The following is a 20,681-nucleotide window of genomic DNA, read 5'->3' as shown; positions in this document are numbered from 1 at the left end:
GCAACCTATAGATTCAAAGCAATCCCCATCAAAATCCCAACAGCAATTTCCACAGAAATAAAACAACTCCTGAAATTTCTATGGAACTACAAAAGACCATGAACAGCCACAGCAAACCTGAAAGACGATGGGGGCAGCAGGAAGAACAAAGCTGCAAGTATTACACTCCCCAATTTCAAACTATTAGACAAAGCTACAGTAATCAAACAGTATGGTATTGGCAGAAACACAGACACAGAAACCAAGAGCAAGGAATTAAGAGCCCAAAGTAAACCCACATATATGAACATTTAATTTACAACAAAGAGGCCAAAAACATAAAATAGAAGAAAATGGTGTTAGGCAACTGACAGCCACATGCAAAAGGATAAACGAGACCACTTTCTTATACCATAAGTGGAAAAAACCCTTGAATGCAAGACCTAACACCACAGAACTCCTTAGAAAAAAACATAGGCAGTAAGCAACCTGAGTCAGTCTTGGCAATGATTTTTTAAATTTAACACCAAAAGCAACAGTAACAAAAGCAAAAACAAACATATGGGAATACATTAAACTAAATACCTTCTACACAGCAAAGAAAAACAGTCACAAAATAAAAAGACAACCTATCAAATGGAAGAAAATAGCTGCAAACCATGTATTTAATATGAGGTTAATGTCCAAATATATTTAAAAAACGAATAAACTCAATATCAAAAAATATGATGAAAAAATCGACAGCATAAGAATAAGCATTTGTCCAAAGAGGACACAAGATGGCCAACAGGTACATGAAAAGATGCTCACCATTACTAATCATCAGGAAACTGCAAGTCAAAACTATAATGGCATTATCACCTTACACCCACCAGAACAACTAATATCAAACACACAAGACATAGCAAGTGTTGCCAAGGATGTAACGAAAAGACAACCCTTGCCCAGCATCAGTGGGAATATACAATAAACTGGTATGGTCACCATGAAAACAGTATGGAAGTTCCTCAAAAATATTTTAAAAAGAACATCTATTAAGATCCAGCAATTCCACTTCTGGGTATTCACGTGAAAAAACTAACTCAAAAAGATATATGCACCCTCTTGTTCAGTGCAGCATTATTTACAACAGCCAAAGCATGTAAACAAATGTCCATATGTCCATCAACAAATGAATGCATAAAGAAAATGTGTGAGATATATAGATATAGAGATAGATACATAGGTATATATTTATTTTCAGCCACTAAAAAAGAAATTTTGACATTTGTGACACGGATAGAGCTGGAGGGCATTGTATTAAGTGAAATAAGTCAGGCATAGAAAGGCAAGTTCCATATAACCTTGCGCACATGTGAAATCTTTAAAAACAAAAACCACTGAGCTCATAGGTACAGACAACAGACTGCTGTTTCCCAGAGGCAAGGACTAGTGGGAGACCAAATGGGTGACGGGTCAAAAGGTACAAATTTTCAATTACAAATATTTTTTATAATTCCTGGGAATGCAATGTGCTGCTCAGTGACTATAGTTTTTAAAATGCATTCTATTTCTGAAAACTGCCAGAAGAGTTGATCTTAAAAGTTCTCATCACACAAAAAAATAAATTTTCTAACTATATACAATGACAGATATTATGTAGACTTACCAAGATGATCATTTCCCAATATATACAAACAGCACGTGATGCTGAACACCTGAAACTCATATAATGTCGTATTCTGTATCGCATTATATCTCTCAAAAACACAAAGTACTTAGGGATAGAATTGAAAAATGTGTGAAAAGTGTGTATGCTGAAAACTACAAAAACTTGCTTAAAGATCACACTAAATAAACACCGAGGTATTGACCCTGAAGAGCTTATAATGCTGTTACAAGTGAAATTAATATAAAACAAAATTAAAAACCATTAAATACTTTTAGTAGGCTTTTCGAGTTAGGGTACTGGTATAATTTCTCAACTTGCACACATTTCCATTTTGAAGGCCTAGAAAAACATTCCAGCAACAAAGCAAAACTCTTCCATATCCAAAACAGTCCTCTCTCTCTATTCCACGTAACAGGAACATTCATTCAATGATCACCTTTGCACCAATTATTGCCCCCAAACTAATTTGTAATATATGATTCTATCTCCACAAACTGTCTCATAAACTGAATATGAGTAAAAGTATCAAAAGGAGCACAAATGTTAAAGCCTTCCATGAAAAAACTGTAGCACATTGCCTTTAAGCACAAACCATTTTCTACAAAGTGCTAAACACAGGTTGGATCATGAGCTCCTAAGAGTCACATCACAGCTACAGATGAGACTTTTTGTTAAGAATTCACTGACGTTCTTGAACCTCTGAACATAGTTACAACTGCAAAGTTAATTACAGCAAGTATTAAATTACAAATTCTACCAGGTTATGGAAGGGGGTGGAAAACTCACCTGGAGTGAGACGGTAAAAGCTTATTTTATCAGTTTCAAGATTTCTCCCCATATTACACCAGCAGCTTGATAGGGGATGGAGGAAAGGGTGGAAGAGTCCAAAGAGTTAAATTTTTAGTGTAAATACACACAGTTTAAAGCTCTCTGTCGCCTACATCTTAGTGTCACCCGTTCCATGAAGTGCGCTGCTTTCTTCCTAATCGCCTGCCCAATCAGCCTCACTGGCAATTTCAGAACGTCAGGTGTCCAGACGAGGAATTCAAGCCTGAGAGGACGTCAAAGTGAGGAAGCGCAGGCAGGTGAGAGGGCACCAGAAAAGTGGCCTGCTCCGTGTGCACAAACCCTCCGAGCTTAGACGCACCGGCGGCCACATTTGAAACACCTTTAAAGTTGCATTTCCTATATGTGCCTAGAATTGTTAATGCCTGGTAAATTCTGCAAATTACTGTGCTTGCATTTAGTGGACAATTTGATTAATAACACTAGTTTTATTCACACTTAACTGACTCTCTCAAATTCTCAATAGACTCCTGTAAGAAAAGAAGATTACTTCAAAGATAAATTCTAAAGTAATTTTTAAGGAATCAGCAATCCTATTTTAAAATAGATATGCTTTTATTACTTTTTAAAAAAAAAGATTTTATTTACTTTTAGAGAGAAGGGAAGGAAGGAAGGAAGGAAGGAAGGGAGGGAGGGAGGGAGGGAGGGAGGGAGGGAGGGAGGGAGGGAGGGAGGGAGAGAAACATAGGGTTGCCTCCACACGCCTCCAATTAGGGTTGCAACCAAGGTTATGTGCCCTGACTGGGAATCGAATCTGTGACTTTTTAGTGTACAGGCCGGCACTCAATCCAGTGAGCCACACCAGCCAGGGCTGCTTTTATTACTTTTTATGTTCATTTTATTTGTATTATTTTGTGTTTATTTCTATATCCCATTCAAGCTTTTGCGCTTTCAATATAAAATTAAATCTGTTTATATAAAATAATGTTCAACCTCAATAAAAGGGTAAAAATTACTTTTTAAAATGCATTAAATATTTTAAACATATTTAATAAAAATCAACATAAGTCCAGTAACATTAAAATGTCACACTGTTCCCCACAAAACAAGTTAATGTAAAATAGATGTTGCCTGATAGTGGCATTCAGTTTGTGAGTTTACCTGTATTCCCAGGCAAATATTTTAATGCTAATGCTTTGCTCCTTGTAAAGGCATACAACCCATTATTACTGCATATTTATCATTTATGATTGTTTAAAAGCAATTAAATATTTACTATCTAAAATCTTAGGGTAAGAATCATATTCAAAATACTCTTCATCGTTAAAATGTCATTACTTTTTATACTATTTTAAGTAGTTTGCTATAGTATTTTGTGTATTAAAAAAACACAAGACTTCCACTCCCTAAGTTGATGAGATCATCAATTTAGCAGACATTATAACCCTAAGATAAGGGTTAATGCTCATCATCATCGAGAATTTCTACAAAACGGATCAACTGTACCACACACGTTTGTAGACTATTTTGCCAGCTGCTCAGTCAGGGGTACTGCCACTGTGAAAAAAACAGACTCTAAATTTGTATCGGTATCAAACCAACAGTGTGTTTTTCAAGCCCTGTAAAAACTGATCATCCAGGGCACAGGAAAAAGAACACGATGTTTAACTTCAGGGTTACTGACGAACTACAAACAAATGCTCTGTAAATACTCTTATTTTTGGCAATGGCCCACAAGTTTAACTTCTAGAGAATTCAGCCTGACATAATAAAATAGTTCCTAAAAATTAAACTATAATTTCTTCCACTTTTGAGGCAAAATAAATAAAGGAAATATAGTACCTGTTTTTATCATCTGAAAAATGTCTATAGACTAAAACTGCTATTCTATAAGTTACATGCCATTTAGAAAACAAAACTGGTCAAACACTGCTCTTTTCAGATATACTCATATAAAGATGAAAATCAACATTTACAGCATGAATAGGTTTTATTAGCAAATGTCACCCATGCAGATATGATTGGTTAACCAATAAAGTGTGCCCCTGATTCTAAACATTGTAATTTAGTGACCTGTGAATTATATTATGAGTTGCAGTCCCCCATCCACTACCAGAACGTGGCCCGTAATATATGGCGATTCTAAAAGAAACACAACTGCGTGGGCCACATCAACAGGTTCTCCAAATCTCCCAAGAGGAATATTTTTCTTTAAATGTTCTTCTTTCAAATCTTTCGTCATTTCTGTGTGAACAAATCCTAAAAGAGAAATGTTTGTTTAGTAGAAGAGGGTAGAAGCTGAAACATTTGCTCAATTTCAAATAATAAATTTGCTCCAAAAATTTTCGAATTCCTAATGAACCTTATTACAAATATAGAGTTTTGCTAGCAACAAAATAACATCTTTATAGAATACATCTTTATTTGACTTAACTCAATGAACATTTATTGAACACTAAAGTATGGGATTCCCAAATACCTGGCCCAACTCATAGCTCAATGTAAGTGGGTACACATAAACATGAATAAACATTATATTCCTCAGGGAACCTATAATTTATGGAGGAAAGAGTCACTTGCACCCTTACTTATAAGGAAGTCTAGTGAAAATCCTCCTGGAGGTATACACACAAAGTACACCTGAACTGACCATTTTCCCCTGAGTGGGGCAGAGGTTGGGGGGGGGTGGAGGGAAGGCAGGCATCGCACAGGGGGTCATAGGAACTGCTCCGGCACTAGGACAATAATCTGTTCCATCTGCTATAACTAGGACAGCTGATGACTAGAGAGACCAATATTTCCAATATTCACATAAGAAAGAGATCTTAGGGTCACACCCAACTCTGATATAAGTACACACAGAAAATTAAAACTTTAGCATGACTGGTGTATGCAATAAAGCTTGCACAGAACATGTCCTTGGCCTCATTTATTTTCAATGAAGACTAAGAAAGTGTATTACAAAGAAAAATTTCCCTAGCCTACTAAGAAAATTGAATGAATTTAAATTATGAATATTTAAAAGCTGGTTACTTCTCAAAAAGTTCATGACATACTTATACTTTATTCTCAGGTAATTCTGAATTCTAGCAAAATTGGCATAATATACACCTTACTCTCAAACTCTAAGCAAAAAGACGTAATATATTTTAAGCTTAAGGAAAAAATCGCAATAAACTATATTAAAATTGGCTTACTGAGAGACACTGCAACTATGATTAACAAATTCTAGTCTCAACTTCCACTTGGCTCTGGTGACTTTTCCTCCAGGACAGCACTTTGTGGTAAAAACAACAACTAGATTAGGACACATTCTACTACATTCTGTTCCCTACTCTGCTAATGCTATCAAAGAAGGTTATGAGAAGACAAAGGTTATATACCACCTAAAACTATATAACTTTTCTATATCATGAAATGTGTGAAGTAGATCGAAAATTACAGATTACTGAGATTTCTTTTAGCTCTACAAAACTATGACTCGAGAATAAAAAATATACCTCATTAAGGAGTCTCCATGGCTTCCTTACTCGAAGTTGAGGAGGGTGAGCGCCCTTAAAAGGACCTTCAGTTACTATACAGGAAGTTGTGCGGAGCTCAGAATATTCCAATTGAAGATGCTACTCTGGGATTTCTCCCTGTTGTGCTAAAAGAAACTGATTTGCCTGCTTCTGGGGACATTGCAGCTCTGATGGGTTTGTCCTTTTGCAGACAAAGGGTAAGGACACACCACCTTTGACAGGCCATTTGAGGGTCTTTCGCCTTGAAATAGAAGCAATTCTAGTACAGGACATGAGGTACAGGAAGGCAACCTTACCTAGGAAGGGAGATTAGGCAGGGAGACAAGTTCAAAGACAATCTCAGTGAGATGGAAAGGCCTCTGAGACATACATATGGCCTGTGAGGCCAGACTGTGGTCCTCACAAACAAAAAACAAAAAACAAAAAAAAAACCCCACCAGGTAAGCTGGATGTAGGGAACAGACAAAGGCCAGAAGCTCAAAGCTTTTCTTAAGGTCTTGCTCAGAAGTCCAGCCTGGATTCAGCTCCACTATGGCGTCCAGGTTAGCTAAACTTGTAAATGAGGGATGGAGGTGCCCTGGAGTCCAGCAATGCTGACAAGAAGTCCAGAACTGGGGTCATATGTTCAGGCACCCACCTCCCATGAAGATTCTTCCCCCACTGCTCAAGCTTGGAAGCTAAGGGTGTTACTGCACCAGGAGAAGTTTGCCACAGCCTCCACCCACAGCTGTGGTTGGAATGACGAGTCTCAGGGGAGCACAGCTAATCACCATCACTGGCCTCTGCACTAAGAGCCTAGACAAAGGAGTTGTCAGAGGTCAAGTTGAAAGGAAAGGGATGAATTCACCAGGACTGGCCTTTCCTCTTTGATTATGAAGTTTGATATGCAGAGCAAGAACAAGTTGAGAGACCCAATTATCTGCAACGTTTTTAACACACATTTTTTTAGAGCTGCTTTAAAGTGTATAGAAAAATAGCCCTGGCCAGTGTGGCTCAGTGGACTGAGTGACAGCCTATGACCAAAGGGCCACTGCTGCGCTTCCCAGTCAGGGCACATGTCTGGGTTGCAGGCCAGGTCCCCAGTGGGGGTCACACAAAAGGCAACCACATATTGATGTTTTTCTTTCTCTCTCTCTCCCCCTCTCTATAAATACATACATACATACATATATAATTTAAAGTTTATAGAAAAAGAGCAGAAAGTAGAGAGAGTTCTCATACTGTTTCGTCCCTAAGGACATAAATGTAGAAAATCATCCCTAAGGTGTATTGCATCAAATAGAGTGCACTTTGGAGGTGACTGAAGTTTTAACAAGTAAGAATAAGTACACATTTTTTGTAACTAAATTCTGCTGTTTTGGGGGGTCTCCCCTCATGTATTCACAGGGCCTACATACAGTCTTTTCAATTCTGCATAAAACCTGAGCAGAGATACTGGATCTTAAACACTCCGCACGCCCATTCTGTACTAGCACGGCTCTTCAGTGTGTGCTCCCTCTCCTTACCCCCCCGACCCTCTCCCATGCCATCCTTTCACCTTATTTGTAACATTCCAGAAATTGGTTCTACCCCTTTTACTGCATACATACTTCCATGCCTCTCAAGCTGGGCTATGAAAATGACACACTGCCAGCAGCTGCCACTATCTAACAAGTGGTGTGATCACTGATCACTGGTTGCACAGCTACAGGTTTCCAGGGGGCTCCAAAGCTCTCACTGCTCAAACCAATAAACATACAACTGAAATGACATGCACTTGACCAACTTAGAACAAGGATGCTTCTTCTTTAATTCGGTCTACAGTGACACACACCTTCCTACTTGCTATAAAATACAAGTTCTTTGGGATCAGAAATACTCCAGATCATAAAAGTATGTGCTTGTCCAATTAAAATTTGTATTTGATAAATTCTAAAGGAAATGGATTTCCTTTATCCATTTCTGGCTAGCTATAAATAAATATACAGTATAAACAAATAGCATCTCATTTGTATATTATTGATCACTTTGTTAGTGTGGAACATTTTTTATGGAGCAGAGACTTCATCTTTAAATAAGATGTCTACCACATCTTATTTAGCATCCCAATTGTGGGATGTGCACTACTTGGTACATCCACCAGCTCGGGTGTCCATTCTCTGGTGTAAGTCTTTAGGACTCAGAAAGAACTGACATAATCCCAGACACCTGGGATCTTTAAGGCAGAACAATCAGGCTGTTGACAAAAACTAGACCAAGACTTGAACCAGAACAAATCTCTATGTCTTAATATTATATTTGTAAAAGTGTATAAGAAACCAATGTGCAAAACTCAATTCCATACCAAACAGCCCGTAACAGCACCTAGAATACTACCTGTCTTGAGTAGCTGCTAGGTTTACTTTATGCAAGCATTTGTAAGATTTTCTCCAAGTACTCAACATTAAAGTCATCAATTAAAAAAAAAACAGCAGAAAGGGGGCGAACACTTAAGGTATCCTACAGAACCAAATGCAATGCTACATCAGTTGTCAAACGTTTAAATGCATGTACCCTTTGAGCCCTGGCAGTTTATCCCCAGGATTGCACCCTACACTGGCACGTGTGCAAAGTTAATTGCGTGCACGTACTGTCACTGTGGTGTTCGTTGTAATGGCAAAAGGTCAGACACGACCTATATGCCCATCGAGGGGCAACAGGTCAAGTAAATTATGGTGCACCACTACAGCAGAAATCATTGTCTTAAAGCCATTAAGACATGACCCAGCCGTCACAAAGAACACGTTATGTGATTTCATTTATAAGAACTATCCAGAATAGAGAAATCATTAGACACAGAAAGTAGTTAGTGGTTGCCAGAAACAGGGGACATCAGAGGGAAATGGGGATAAATGCTAATGGCTACTGGGTTTTTCTGGGATGACGAAAATGTTCATTCATATACACACACACACACATATAGTGATAATAGAATTATGTGACTCTACTAATACACTGAATTTTATACTTTATATGGGTAGACTGTATGTTACTTGAAATACATTTGCATAAATCTGTCATTCAATAAAGTGAAAGAGCTCTGTATGGAATAGTATGGAATCAACTACAAAATATATTGATCTGCAAATACCGCAAGGTACAAATGGTTGTGAATAGTATGGCACTTTTCTGAAAACACACATACTTTATTGGCTTGTATACAAAATACGAAACTAGGTAACAGTGTGCTGCTTAAAGGAAAGAATTGGGATGAGCAGGAGAGAGAAGACTCACTTTTCCCTCTATGCTTTTTTGTACTTTTTAATTTAATACTGTGTTTATATTATCTATTGAAAACACATTTTCAATGCATGTACCCATTAAAGCTTCAACTTATTAAATACTGTATCTCATATTCAGTATTTTCAAATCAGTAGAATTTATCCAAGAAAAATAACAAATTTTATTTTTGAAGTAATGTCAAAGCTGAGCAACCAACTGATCTTTGAAAAAACTCAGTAACATATTGTCCTGGCTTGCGGGCTCACTTGGTTGGAGCATCATTCTGTGCACCAGAAGGTTGTGGATTCGATCCCCGAGAGGGCACATACCTAGCATGTGCGTTCAACCCTCAGTCAAGGCACCTACAAAAGGCAAACAACCGACAGTACTCTCTAAAATTGATGTTTCTCTCTCTAAAAATGCAATAAAAACATATCCTTGGCTAACACTAAAAGAAAAAATTATCAGTAATTATCAGGCGGTGAATGACAGCCTAAATTGTGATTTTTGTTTTTATTGCTATTCACTGTCTTTGCTTTGTAATTATTTTCCTTAGTTGGAAACTCCATTTGAAGGAGACTATGAAAACTACACAAAAAGAAAATGTATGTTAATTCTGATGCTTGTCAGATCTATTCAAATATCTGGTGAAGAATCTGAACATAATGACTATGAAAATTAAAGTTAATAAATAATCCACAGAATGAACTTAATTCTACTATTTCAATTTGTGTTTTGCTTCTCACCAATGAAACACATCATACTAAATATATATAGGGCCAATGAAATGTAATATAGGTCACCTTATTAAATGGTCACGTATTTAGCAACACATTTTTTTCTGTAACATAAATTGTACTGGAAAAAAATTGTACTGGAAAGATCTTTAGGAAAAGTTATACACACAAACACACTTCCATAACACTCACAGAAATTCCCTTTGTATACAAACTGAACTCCCACTATTTAGCCTGTTGCCTTGACAACTAATTCACTCTAACAAAATTAAGCACTCATTCTTCAGCATTTCCACAGCATCATATATATATCTTTATATTCACCACATACCACTGTAATTATTTGTTTATCTGTCTGTCTGTCCCACTATACTTAGCTCCTTGTGGCAGAGGTATGTTACTCATTTTTGTAACTTTGGACCCTAATTCAGCCCTTGGCACACAGGACAGACTCCAGTAAGTCTGCTGAATGATTTATAATCAGTTAAAAACACTTATATTGCCATTAAACCATCAGCTTTTAAATCACCATGAACACGAATTAATTCTTCATCACATCACCCTCACCACTGCAATCCCTAAGAGAAGGAAGGGAATACACGCAGCCCAAACCACAAACAATCTACTCCTCACACAGATAAACTAAGCTAACCCTGAAATCAATCAGGTTGTAAACAGGACACACACAGTAATAGAAAGCAGTGCAGAGTGACAATGTACCTTTTCTTTTTGGAGAATGGATGTATGTTATCTAAACCAGATTTCATCTAATGTTCCTGGATTTGGAATGCTTACATTTACTAGTCTCTGTGACTAAACAGTGAATTGGGATGAAGGCACATTAGACAGCCAAAGGGCTACCACTACAATGTTTTGACTGTTTCCTGATCCCTATGGTTCAATATCAGCGCCAAACAAAACACCAACTCTAGCATCCAAACGGAGACGTTAGTGACCTGAAATAAAAAGCTATCAACAGTCTTCTGTAACTCATTCTTACAATGAAAAAACTAAACAAAATATCTTTTCTTAATATAGGTAACCAATTCTTAAATACCCACAGGATGCTAAATCGAAAATCCCATGGCTAACTGGCAGAAGTTCATGAGAACACTCACTTCATTCAAAGTCAGGAAAGGGCCTAAACAAAACGCCTATCACACCATCTAATGAGCGATCATGGCAGGTTTAGGTCTTAGCACCTTTGTACTACCCTCTTACCTACCCCAAGCCACTTCATCAACTAGTAGTTTGGCAAAAGACAAATAATATAAAGGTAAAAGTTACAAGATTGGTAATTCCAGATAGTTCAGATAGACCATATTAGCACAAGGACAAAAAAAACCCCTAAAATCTTCTAGTGGCATCTGAAATCTAAGGGGCTGTTACCTTCAAGATGACCTTAGCTGGGGAAGCTAAAGACCAAGCTCTAGTAACAGTGCTGACACGACCCTCGGGGTGTCCCTGTCTCCCGGCCCCACTCCTCTAGACGGTAGAAATGACCGGGATGTGAGTGACCGCTAGGTCCTTTCACCTCACATTACTCCATAAGTAAAATGCAAAAGTAACAATTTAAAAACATAGAAGGTATAAGAGATTATTTTCTAATCACCACTTCATTACATGATTTCATTCCCAATCACTGTATTTTATTTTGTTATTATGTTTTCAGTTTTGCTGATACTGGCAAGATGTTCAAGTGAAAACCAACAGCACACTCCAGCACAGACACAGAGCAGGCTGGCTAGAGGGTAACAGGTGCCCCGAGGACTTTGCAGACTTCCTTACACTGTCTTGGGTTTTGGTTCACAATCACCTTAACACAATTCTACCCAGATGCCAATCCAGGACTACCAAATAATGTCTCTATTCTGTATAAATAAGAAGGAAAACTAAAGAGATTCTTTAGCTTATACCAATCTAAACTATAACTCTAATCATGTTTTAATATATTCCAATTACCAGTTACTAACAGACCAAGATAATTGGCTTTATGTCCCAATTAATCAATCGATGATTTCTAATGTGGAATACCCTAAGTCAGCATAATAAAAGAAACAGGTGCAAAAAATGTTCCTCTTAACTTCTGATTACTGTGTATTTAGCTCAAATCATACTTGCTTTATTTACATGTGAAATGTCTCCCTATTGGCTTGGTTTTCCCCACATGTTTAACAAAATCACAAATGCTCCTGAGAGATTCCCCATGGCAGCATAGATCTACTGTAAGTTTTCCACCGTCACTTCTACCGTTTTGAAACTCATTCAACAGCCCCCTCCGTAACCATCTTCACTTCGGCCTCGCCCAGAGGGCTCTGGTTTCAGAAGCCTCGGTGCCTCTAGGCGGGGCCTCTGCACCAGTGTTTCCGTTTCTGCTCCTCCCCTCCTCCCACAGCGTTACTCAGGCAGCTGCCATGTTCATTAAACACACAAATAATGCTAAGGTCTGCGCTAAGGTCTTACTACTTCATAGAGTGCCTTTTAAAAAGATGTTCCTTCCTCCTGAGTCGGTGTAAATATCTTTTTCCCTTCATATTTCTCTTTGTGTTGAATTCCTGACATGAATCCTGGACAGCTCTCTGGGGTACCAGAAGTCCAGTCAAAGGTATCTTGTCTAGTTTGAACAGAAACATTATATGACCTCTGGCAATACTTTTTTTAATGCAAGTAAAGACTTTTTGAAGTAATGAATAGATCAGTTCTTGCACCTGGCTGCTTTGTAAAATGTGCAAGTGATAGCGCCTATGCAGCCTTCTTTATTTCCTCTGGATTGTATGTTATTAAAAGCATATTGTATTATAGAGCTGCTCAGATATTTTGAATACAGACATGTATTGTTTCCACAATACAGACATATGGAATATATTTAGGGAATAAATGCACATATTTGGGAAGTTCTGCTTTGACAAACTTAATTTGACAAAGTCTAAATTAATCAGTAACTGTTGTGCACAGTAATTCATGGAACATCCCAGAATAAGGAAAGAACACTCAAATGGAAAGCTTCTCCAAAGGTACACCGTCTGGACTTGTCCAAACACTGGGTATATGTGGAAATACTCACCTGCCCCCCAACACAAACCCCTGAAATCCTTACATTCTTAATTTATAACTGACTTGGGGTGAGAAGTTTCCCTTGTGATGTTAGTTGGGGAGTAACCATTCAGTACAAAAAGCAATGTGCTTTATGCAAACCAAACAGCCTGGCCTCACTCTTGCCTCCTCCTCCAGGACAGTGCTCAGCCTGGCAAGGTGGCCAGGTAAGTCCAGTCAGGACGTGGCCGGGCCCCACTGATGCTGAGGGACCTACAGACACAAGAACTCTCTCTGCAACCCCTGTATGAGGACACAAATATACACACACATCACGTTTACAAAGAAGTTCTCACTGACCTGGGGCAACCACATTCACTCGAATCTTCTTTCTTGCCACTTCTTTAGCAAGTGCTCTTGAAAATCCCACCAGTCCCCCTTTACTGGCACTGTACACACACTGGCCAGCGTTGCCTTTCAGACCGATAATACTTCCTAGAAAAGAAAATGAAGGCAAATTCAAACATGTTTAATGAGGTTATTTGAATACGCAGGTAATGGATATTAAACACACAAAAAAGGTACACAGCATTTAACCTTGGCCTTTGCTAAAATAGGAATTCTCACCATTGTCATTTCAGTGGTAAGAGTCTGAATCTGCTCCAGATTCACAGAAAACAGGCCTAGAAAGATGTTTAGCTGAAACCTCGAATACAAAACTGGGTGTGAGAGCAGATCCATTAAGGTGAAGAAACCCTCTCTCATCTTTGAATGTGTCAGATATGATGAAAATTCCACACTATTTATAAAGGCTTCCATTAGGAAGAGGTTGAAACCAGGAAAATTCTGCTAATGGCTCATTGTTTTTACTAGACATAAGGAAGCATTCATTTCCACCTTAAAAAAGTTCATCTGAAGACAAATCTTACCAAATCTGAATTACTCTCAATGTAACTAAGAAAAGCTTTAATTACAAACTTTTATAAAATTGCACTTTAGTCACCTTCAGTGAAACATAGTTTGTGTTGCCTACTGAAGATTCTTGGGTGTCCTTATTGGCATGAATATGAAAAAATAATCTGTAATTCTAAAATCTGTATGCAAATTCATGCAAAACATAAGAGAAATAATTTTCTACACCAGTGACCTGTACTTATGATATAAAAATTAATCAAGAACCTTATAAATTTTTTAAATGATTTTATAAAGCATTCCAAATACTTCCATTCCCTTCTCTTTCCTTTTATATTATAATCAACAAGTCCAATATTAAAATATTTACCTACATTGTATGTTAATAACAAAGGTCAAGAACACTGAAGCAAAAAGAGAGAAAAGAGGTATCACACAGAGGAGATGCAGATGGATAGAGACAGGAGTATTTGGAAGAAAGAGGACACAGAGAAACGCAAAAAAGAAAGAGAAATACAGGCGTGGAGGAAAGGCCAAACAGGGAGCTCTGGAAGCATTGGTTCATGCCACATACTATTGTTCGGCTGGCCAAAAGTGGTGACTTCTGAAGTGGCATGCATTTTTTAGCGGTTTAAAGTAGTCCTTCCTGTAATAAGGTTTTCTTAATTTAAATTATCTATTTTTATTTACTTTCAGCACAATTCTAAAGTTTTGCGTGTATACAAAGGAATGGTGAGGGTTTTTTAAATACATCTGTTTAAAGGAGATATTTTACAGTTAAGAAAATACACGTCTTGGGTGTCAGGTGATAAAGACAGCCCACATACCAGCAACATACAAGAACCTTAAATCCTCATCGGGCTGTGTTGGAAAGCCAAGGCCGACTTATTACTAATCTTTTATAAGAAAATCAATCTCTAATTTTTTAAATGTAAATGTCAAAAAAGTTCTAATGCTCATTAGCACAATATCCTTTTTTCTTATTTTCAAAACAAAAAAACTTGACATCTGCCTTGGAAAGCCATGCGTTACACTGAAAGAAATGGGGTCATTTACTTCAATGAAGAAGTATCCCCTTTTGGGGACTATTTAAGGTCCTACCGTTTAAAATTAAAAGGCCAACCATATGCCGCTACTTTCAAAACTACCACATTGAAATAAAATTTCAAGCCATTTGGCATTTAAGGTCTACACACACACATTACCCAGTTTATCTGCCCCATAAACACTGAAAACACTGAAAAGTTACTGAAACACTGAAAAGTTACTCTCTCAAGAAAGCTTCCTCTAAACCTTGGCACAAGAGTAGTCAGAGACGCAGGCAGCTGCTCTAGGCATCATTTCTAGCACCCAATATCTAGAACTTCTCAATTCCTTCTCCATGTTTTAAAAACCAGGTTTCACATGAAAATCAAAATGTCCAATTTCTCTTCAAAACTCCACATGGCTGGCAGCACCAGGACCCCGTGTGTGCAGAGCAACGTTCTACTGGATCTGCGTGCTGGCTGCTCCGGCCACTCCAAACGGCCTGCAGACACCAAAGCTGGCCATCCGCTGTCACTCACCACAGGGCCGGGCTGTCAGTCTCCTAATGCCTGGTGGTGTCAGCTCAGTTAACGCCTCCTTGACCACTAAAGGATGTGAATTGGTGATTCCTGTTTTACTCGCTCATCAGTTAAATCCTTTTCCACAGATAATAAACAGACACATTTCACCCACGTTTCACACGTGAACGAATTCCAATTCAGTCAATTAAGTACTTCTATGGTACTAAAAGGTCACTGTAAATTCGCAAAGGTGAACACTCACCTACATTAACAATAGCCCCTCTCTGTTGTTGAATCATAGTTTTCACGGCAGCTTTACAGGTCAGCATCGAACCCAAAAGGTTAGTATGAAGCTGAGACAGCATATCTTCAGTTTTAGTTCTTACTAAAAGGCTATCCCTAAAAAATAAAATTAAATACAAGTAAATTAAACATGATGTAAAACAAAATACATCAAAATATGTAACATTTTTACGTAAAATAGAGTGTAAAAAGCACTTCATCTTAAGCTAGAATACCAAGAAAGTCCCGTCTTAAACTTGGTTTGAGAGGCACTAAACAACTGATAAGCCAGAAATGATGAATTTGAAATCCACCTTCTTATCCACTATCAGATAGTGGCAAATATTCCTAACTATAAAATATGGTGCTATGTGGCCAAAATGGCTTAAATTAATTGAGCAACTACCCTCTAAGCCTTGTTTAGCAAGAAAGTTAATATTTTAAATATTCTGTCCCAAATTTATCATAAAAAAGAACCCCCCCAAAAGAGTACCCATTCCCATTCCATTACTGTTAAGTTAATATGGTGACCAAGATCAGAACAACAGTTAGCGACAAGAAACAATTAACTGGCAAGACACCGAGAGAGCCTTCTGAAGTGCTGGAAACGGCCTAGAGCTCACCACGGATGTGGCTTACAATGTTAAAACTGATCAAACTGTACCCTTATTGTACAAAAGTATATATGGAGTGACAAACCAAATTTTAAAATACACAATTTTTATTCCAATTAGAATTAAACTAAGTTAATTAACATACTAATTCATACTAATCAAAGGTACAGAGAAAAAAACGACATATTAGAAATGAACTTAAATTTGAGACCAACCTGTTAATTCCAGCTGTATTTACCAGGAAATTAACTGGACCTAAATTTTTCTCTATCTCTTCAAATGTATTCTGAACATCACGCTCTTTGGCAACATCACATCTAAATGCCAAATGACCACCTACACAACAAAGATCATAATTACTTCTGAGTTGGAACTTGAACTTAAAAATCATTCTCTCCACACGTGTTAATCATGTACTACGAGCTGGTCTATGCTAACCTAGAGCCCATAGATAAAAGATGATGTCATGGTTCCTGCTCTCACGGGGCTCAGCAAAATACAACTAGGATGAGGGCTGATGGAGAACAAGGAGAAATAAGGGAATGCTGCTGCAGAACTCGAATCTTAAACCTTGTTTTTCACCAACAAAAATTAGGGGGTGGCATTTTTTCTGTTAGGAATTAGCTTTGTAAAATTCATCTAATAATATGTATAGCTTTGACAATGACCCCATCTACTCAATTCAACAGTTTTCTGGATTTTATATTACTTTTTTGAAATTTATGTCTATTCTGCTAGGTCTTTGTCGAATTGGTATCCTGGCCCTGCCCTTAGTATAAACTCTAGGATTTGTTGTTGTTGTTGTTGTTGTTTTAACGTATGGCAAATACATTGTTAATATTACAACTATTATTCAAGCCAGACCATTAGGAGAAGACAAAAACAGAAGTAAAATATGCTAAAACTATATACCATAGGAAAAGCGTTTTACTTAAAGTTACTGTTACTTATTTTTTAATATCCATTTTTATCAAATGTTTAGATTTAACACCAAAAAAATTATACTTCAAAGAAAGCATTTTCTATTTAATAATATACCATTTTAACACTCTAAAATTTAGATTTTTTTAATTGTTTATTTTCTGGCTGACCTTGACTAATAGTTAACACTAAAAGTAGCCCCTCATGCCTTTGGAAACAGTAAATCGCGGGGAAGTCATTTTCTGCACGTAAACCAATCACTCACGGACTGTGATTCAAATCAGGGTCCCATCCCTGGCTTTCATCCGAAGAGCTGTTGGGTCCACAACAGCCCTTGAGAGCTCAGCCAAAAGTTTTAATCTCCTCCAGCAAACACTGATGGCCTGCTGTGACACCGTAAGGATCACCACTTTCACACTCTTTGTCAAAGTAACATAATGACAATGAATACGAGCAGCATGAACCATTCACTAAGTTCTCCCTGGTCTCTAACTTACGTTGTTTTCTTTGAGAAAGTCTAATATTCTCCTAACCCATGTAACCAATTAGGGAGAGCCCATAAATAATGTTATTTGAAAGGTAACAGTCACCAGATGCATCCCCAGGCCTCTGTTTTCCCCCAGTGCCTCCCTGATAGTAAATGAGATGCATCTGGCCATCCTAGCAATTAAAATAGCAGAATCTTAAAATCTAATATCCTATATCCCTACCACCAACAGACTTAAATTAACAAAAACAAGTTACTGATCCATTATTAAAAAGAAGGAAAAAAAAACCTGAGGTTTAACTGCAATAAAAAGGAATTTGGCCGAGCAAATCTCAATCGCCCTTTTGTAAAAGTCGCCAAAAGAACTTAATAAACATTTAAGTGCTTATGGGGGTACTAAAGCAAACTGGGTATATCTCAAAACTGGCTGGTACTGAAAAGTCTCTAGGAAACAGTCCTGTGGAACAACCAACAGAAAAACTGAAGGGAGGCTTTTATGCCTGACACGCCTACCTTTCCTGCCCAGCCCAGCCTCCCAGGCGCCCGCGATCTTGCCCACGCCTGAGCTCTCTGCCTCGGCTCTCTTTTTTTCTCTACAAAAAAAGTTAACTGTTGTGTGGCTCTCCTTCCCCATGCCAAAACAAGGCAGCCCCTCAAGGCTAGCGCTAGGGAAGTGGGTGCTTAGGGACTCACGAGACTGCTGCTCAGTCTCGAAGAAAACCCCAAGCGTTCAGCCCTCAGCAGCAGGCAGCCTGGCAGAAGGGCTCTGCGGGACACAGGACGGTGAGGAGGGGAGGCCCGGGGAGGGGGGGTTCTCTGCACAAGGTGCAGCCTATGCTCCCGGTGAGTGCTCCCGCACGTGGGCACGTGAGTTTGCTAAACTTCAGAACCGAAAAGGCCAGTCCCGCTCATTTTACAGACGAGAGGTCTTAAGGAGCTCGGATGGCAGCCACACAAGCGGACAACTCCAGCTCCATACCTACCGCCGAGGTCACCGGCGGTGGCTTTGGCCACTTCCAGATTTCTGGCGATGATGGCTAGTCGGTAGCCTTTCTGGGCCATTAACTGGGCCACTGCCCTGCCAATGCCCCGGGAGCCTCCAAAAACAGCACAGACTTTGTTCATCTTGGACCGGGGTAGTCGCAAACTCGGAGAGAAGAAGGCTAGTTGTGGCGGCCCCTTTCCAGATTCCGACTTTTATACCACCGCGACTAAAACAACAAAGAGAGCAAAGAAAGAAAGCCGGACCGATGCGCAATTAAAGCACCACCCCACCCGCCTCCAGCCTCGGGACTCTGGCGGTCCAGGAGACTGGAAACTGGAACAGTAAGGCAGCAGCGCTTCGAGGCCGGCGCACTCGGGCTCCCAGGCGTGAGAACGCATGCGTGAATGAGGCAGGTGGACCAAGGAAGGGTACACTGCATGCTGGGACTTGTAGTCTTGGTGCGCCAGGGGCCAAGGCATTGACCCGAGGCTCAGAGCGGAATGTACTACTCCATTGCCCTTGGGACTTGGGGGGAGGGGGGGTGTCAAAATCAGAGCTCCGTTGACCAACCACTTCAGTGCCTGAAGTAATGCGCGTGTTAAGCCTCTGGACTTTGTTTTAAAACCAAGACAGTCCTCATCAAACTGACACAAGTTGATCATCATAGAACCCAGAATACATGCAGTTAAGGCCGGATTTTCTACTGGGGTGGGGGATGTCGGTTCCCCCAATCCCAGTGTTACTCAGGGGTCAGCTGTACACTAGTCAGAGCTTCAGTGTCTGCCCTTGCCCCGGTGTTTGGCTGGGGAGTAATATCCTACCTGATGAAGAATCGGTCCGGGATCATCAGATGCACACCAAAACCTATCCTACCAATCCCTTCCCCAAGTTGCCTCAGAAATGGGCCTCACACCAGCTGGATGTTACCATTCCATTTAAAAAGGGTGTGGCAAAGGCAGGTGCCCTGTCAAGAACACCATATAATAGGAACTCAAGAAGTGTTAATTGAGTAAGTGAATACCCCTGCAGGATTGATAAAACAAGCATCAGTTGCTGCAAACCCAAATAGGTTCCTGCAATTCTAAAGGTATGTGTTGAGTGCTCTGAGACTTAAAAAGCTAAAAATTGAATGTTTGTTACAACTATACTGTAAAAATGACGCTTTTAAACATTACTTTATTGTTGTTCTAATTGTCTGCATTTTCTCCCCTCCACTCCCCGCAACTCCAGCCAAATCCACCTCCCTCCCTTGCTTCCAACCCCCTTGGTTTTGTCCATGCATCCTTTATAGTAATTCCCGAAAGGCCTTCTTCCCACAGTCCTCTCACCCCTCCCCTCTGGCTCTTGTTAGATTGTTCTTAATTTCAATGTCTCTAGTTATATTTTGTGTGCTTTTTTTCTTATGCTGATTATGTTCCAGGTAAAGGTGAGATCATATTATGTTTGTCCCTCACTGCCTGGCTTATTTCACTTAGCATAATGCTCTCCAGTTCCATTCATGCTGTCACAGAGGGTAGAAGCTCCTTCTTTCTCTCTGCTGCATAGAATTACATTGTGTAAATGTACCATAGTTTTTTTTTTTTTTGATTCACTTATTTACTGCTGGGCACTTAGGTTGCTTCCAGCACTTGGCTATTGTAAATTGTGGTGCTGTGAATACTGGGGTGCATAGGTTGTTTTGGATTGGTGTTTCAGGGCTCTTAGGATATAATTCCAGCAGTGGAATTGCTGAGTCAATTCCATTTTTAGTTTTCTGAGGCAATTTTATACTGTTTTCCACAGTGGCTGCACCAGTCTGCATTCCCACCAACAGTGTACTAGGGTTCCCTTTTCTCTGCATCCTCTCCAACACTTGTTTGTTGATTTGTTTATGATGGCCATTCTGACTGGTGTGAGGTGGTATCTCATTGTGGTTTTAATTTGCTTCTTTCTGATGGCTAGTGATGCTAAGCATCTTTTCATATGTCTCTGGGCCCTCTGTATGTC

General features: G+C 39.1%; 1 protein-coding gene across 2 annotated transcripts; it reads right to left on the bottom strand.

Annotated features, from left to right (window-relative positions):
* Window positions 1-3,953: 3,953 nt before the first annotated feature.
* On the bottom strand, window positions 3,954-19,083 carry CBR4 (carbonyl reductase 4). Of its 2 annotated transcripts, XM_037058244.1 has the most exons (5): window positions 18,694-19,083; window positions 16,518-16,638; window positions 15,669-15,805; window positions 13,308-13,442; window positions 3,954-4,675 (listed from the first exon to the last, which is right to left on the bottom strand). In XM_037058244.1, the coding sequence occupies exons 1-5, from the start codon at window positions 18,833-18,835 to the stop codon at window positions 4,497-4,499; spliced, it is 714 nt and encodes a 237-aa protein (XP_036914139.1). In that variant the 5' UTR covers window positions 18,836-19,083; the 3' UTR covers window positions 3,954-4,496. The 2 variants fall into 2 exon arrangements, with proteins under 2 accessions (XP_036914139.1, XP_036914140.1); XM_037058245.1 differs by lacking the exon at window positions 13,308-13,442.
* Window positions 19,084-20,681: the final 1,598 nt, after the last annotated feature.

This window comes from Sturnira hondurensis, unplaced genomic scaffold, assembly GCF_014824575.4.
Source record: "Sturnira hondurensis isolate 20B ecotype Veracruz unplaced genomic scaffold, ASM1482457v3 Scaffold0010128, whole genome shotgun sequence".
Taxonomy (NCBI): domain Eukaryota; kingdom Metazoa; phylum Chordata; class Mammalia; order Chiroptera; family Phyllostomidae; genus Sturnira; species Sturnira hondurensis.
The sequence above is the reverse complement of the archived record's forward strand: the minus strand, read 5'-3'. Positions and strand labels throughout refer to the sequence as shown.

What these genes read in the sequence shown, in the direction of transcription:
- CBR4 (XM_037058244.1), bottom strand. Translation starts at nt 18,835, where the DNA reads ATGAACAAAGTCTGTGCTGTTTTTGGAGGCTCCCGGGGCATTGGCAGG. An exon ending in CACCGCCGGTGACCTCGGCG is followed by an intron (nt 16,639 to 18,693) that starts GTAGGTATGGAG and finishes TTTGTTGTGTAG; the next exon opens with GTGGTCATTTGGCATTTAGA. An exon ending in AATACAGCTGGAATTAACAG is followed by an intron (nt 15,806 to 16,517) that starts GTTGGTCTCAAA and finishes TTTATTTTTTAG; the next exon opens with GGATAGCCTTTTAGTAAGAA.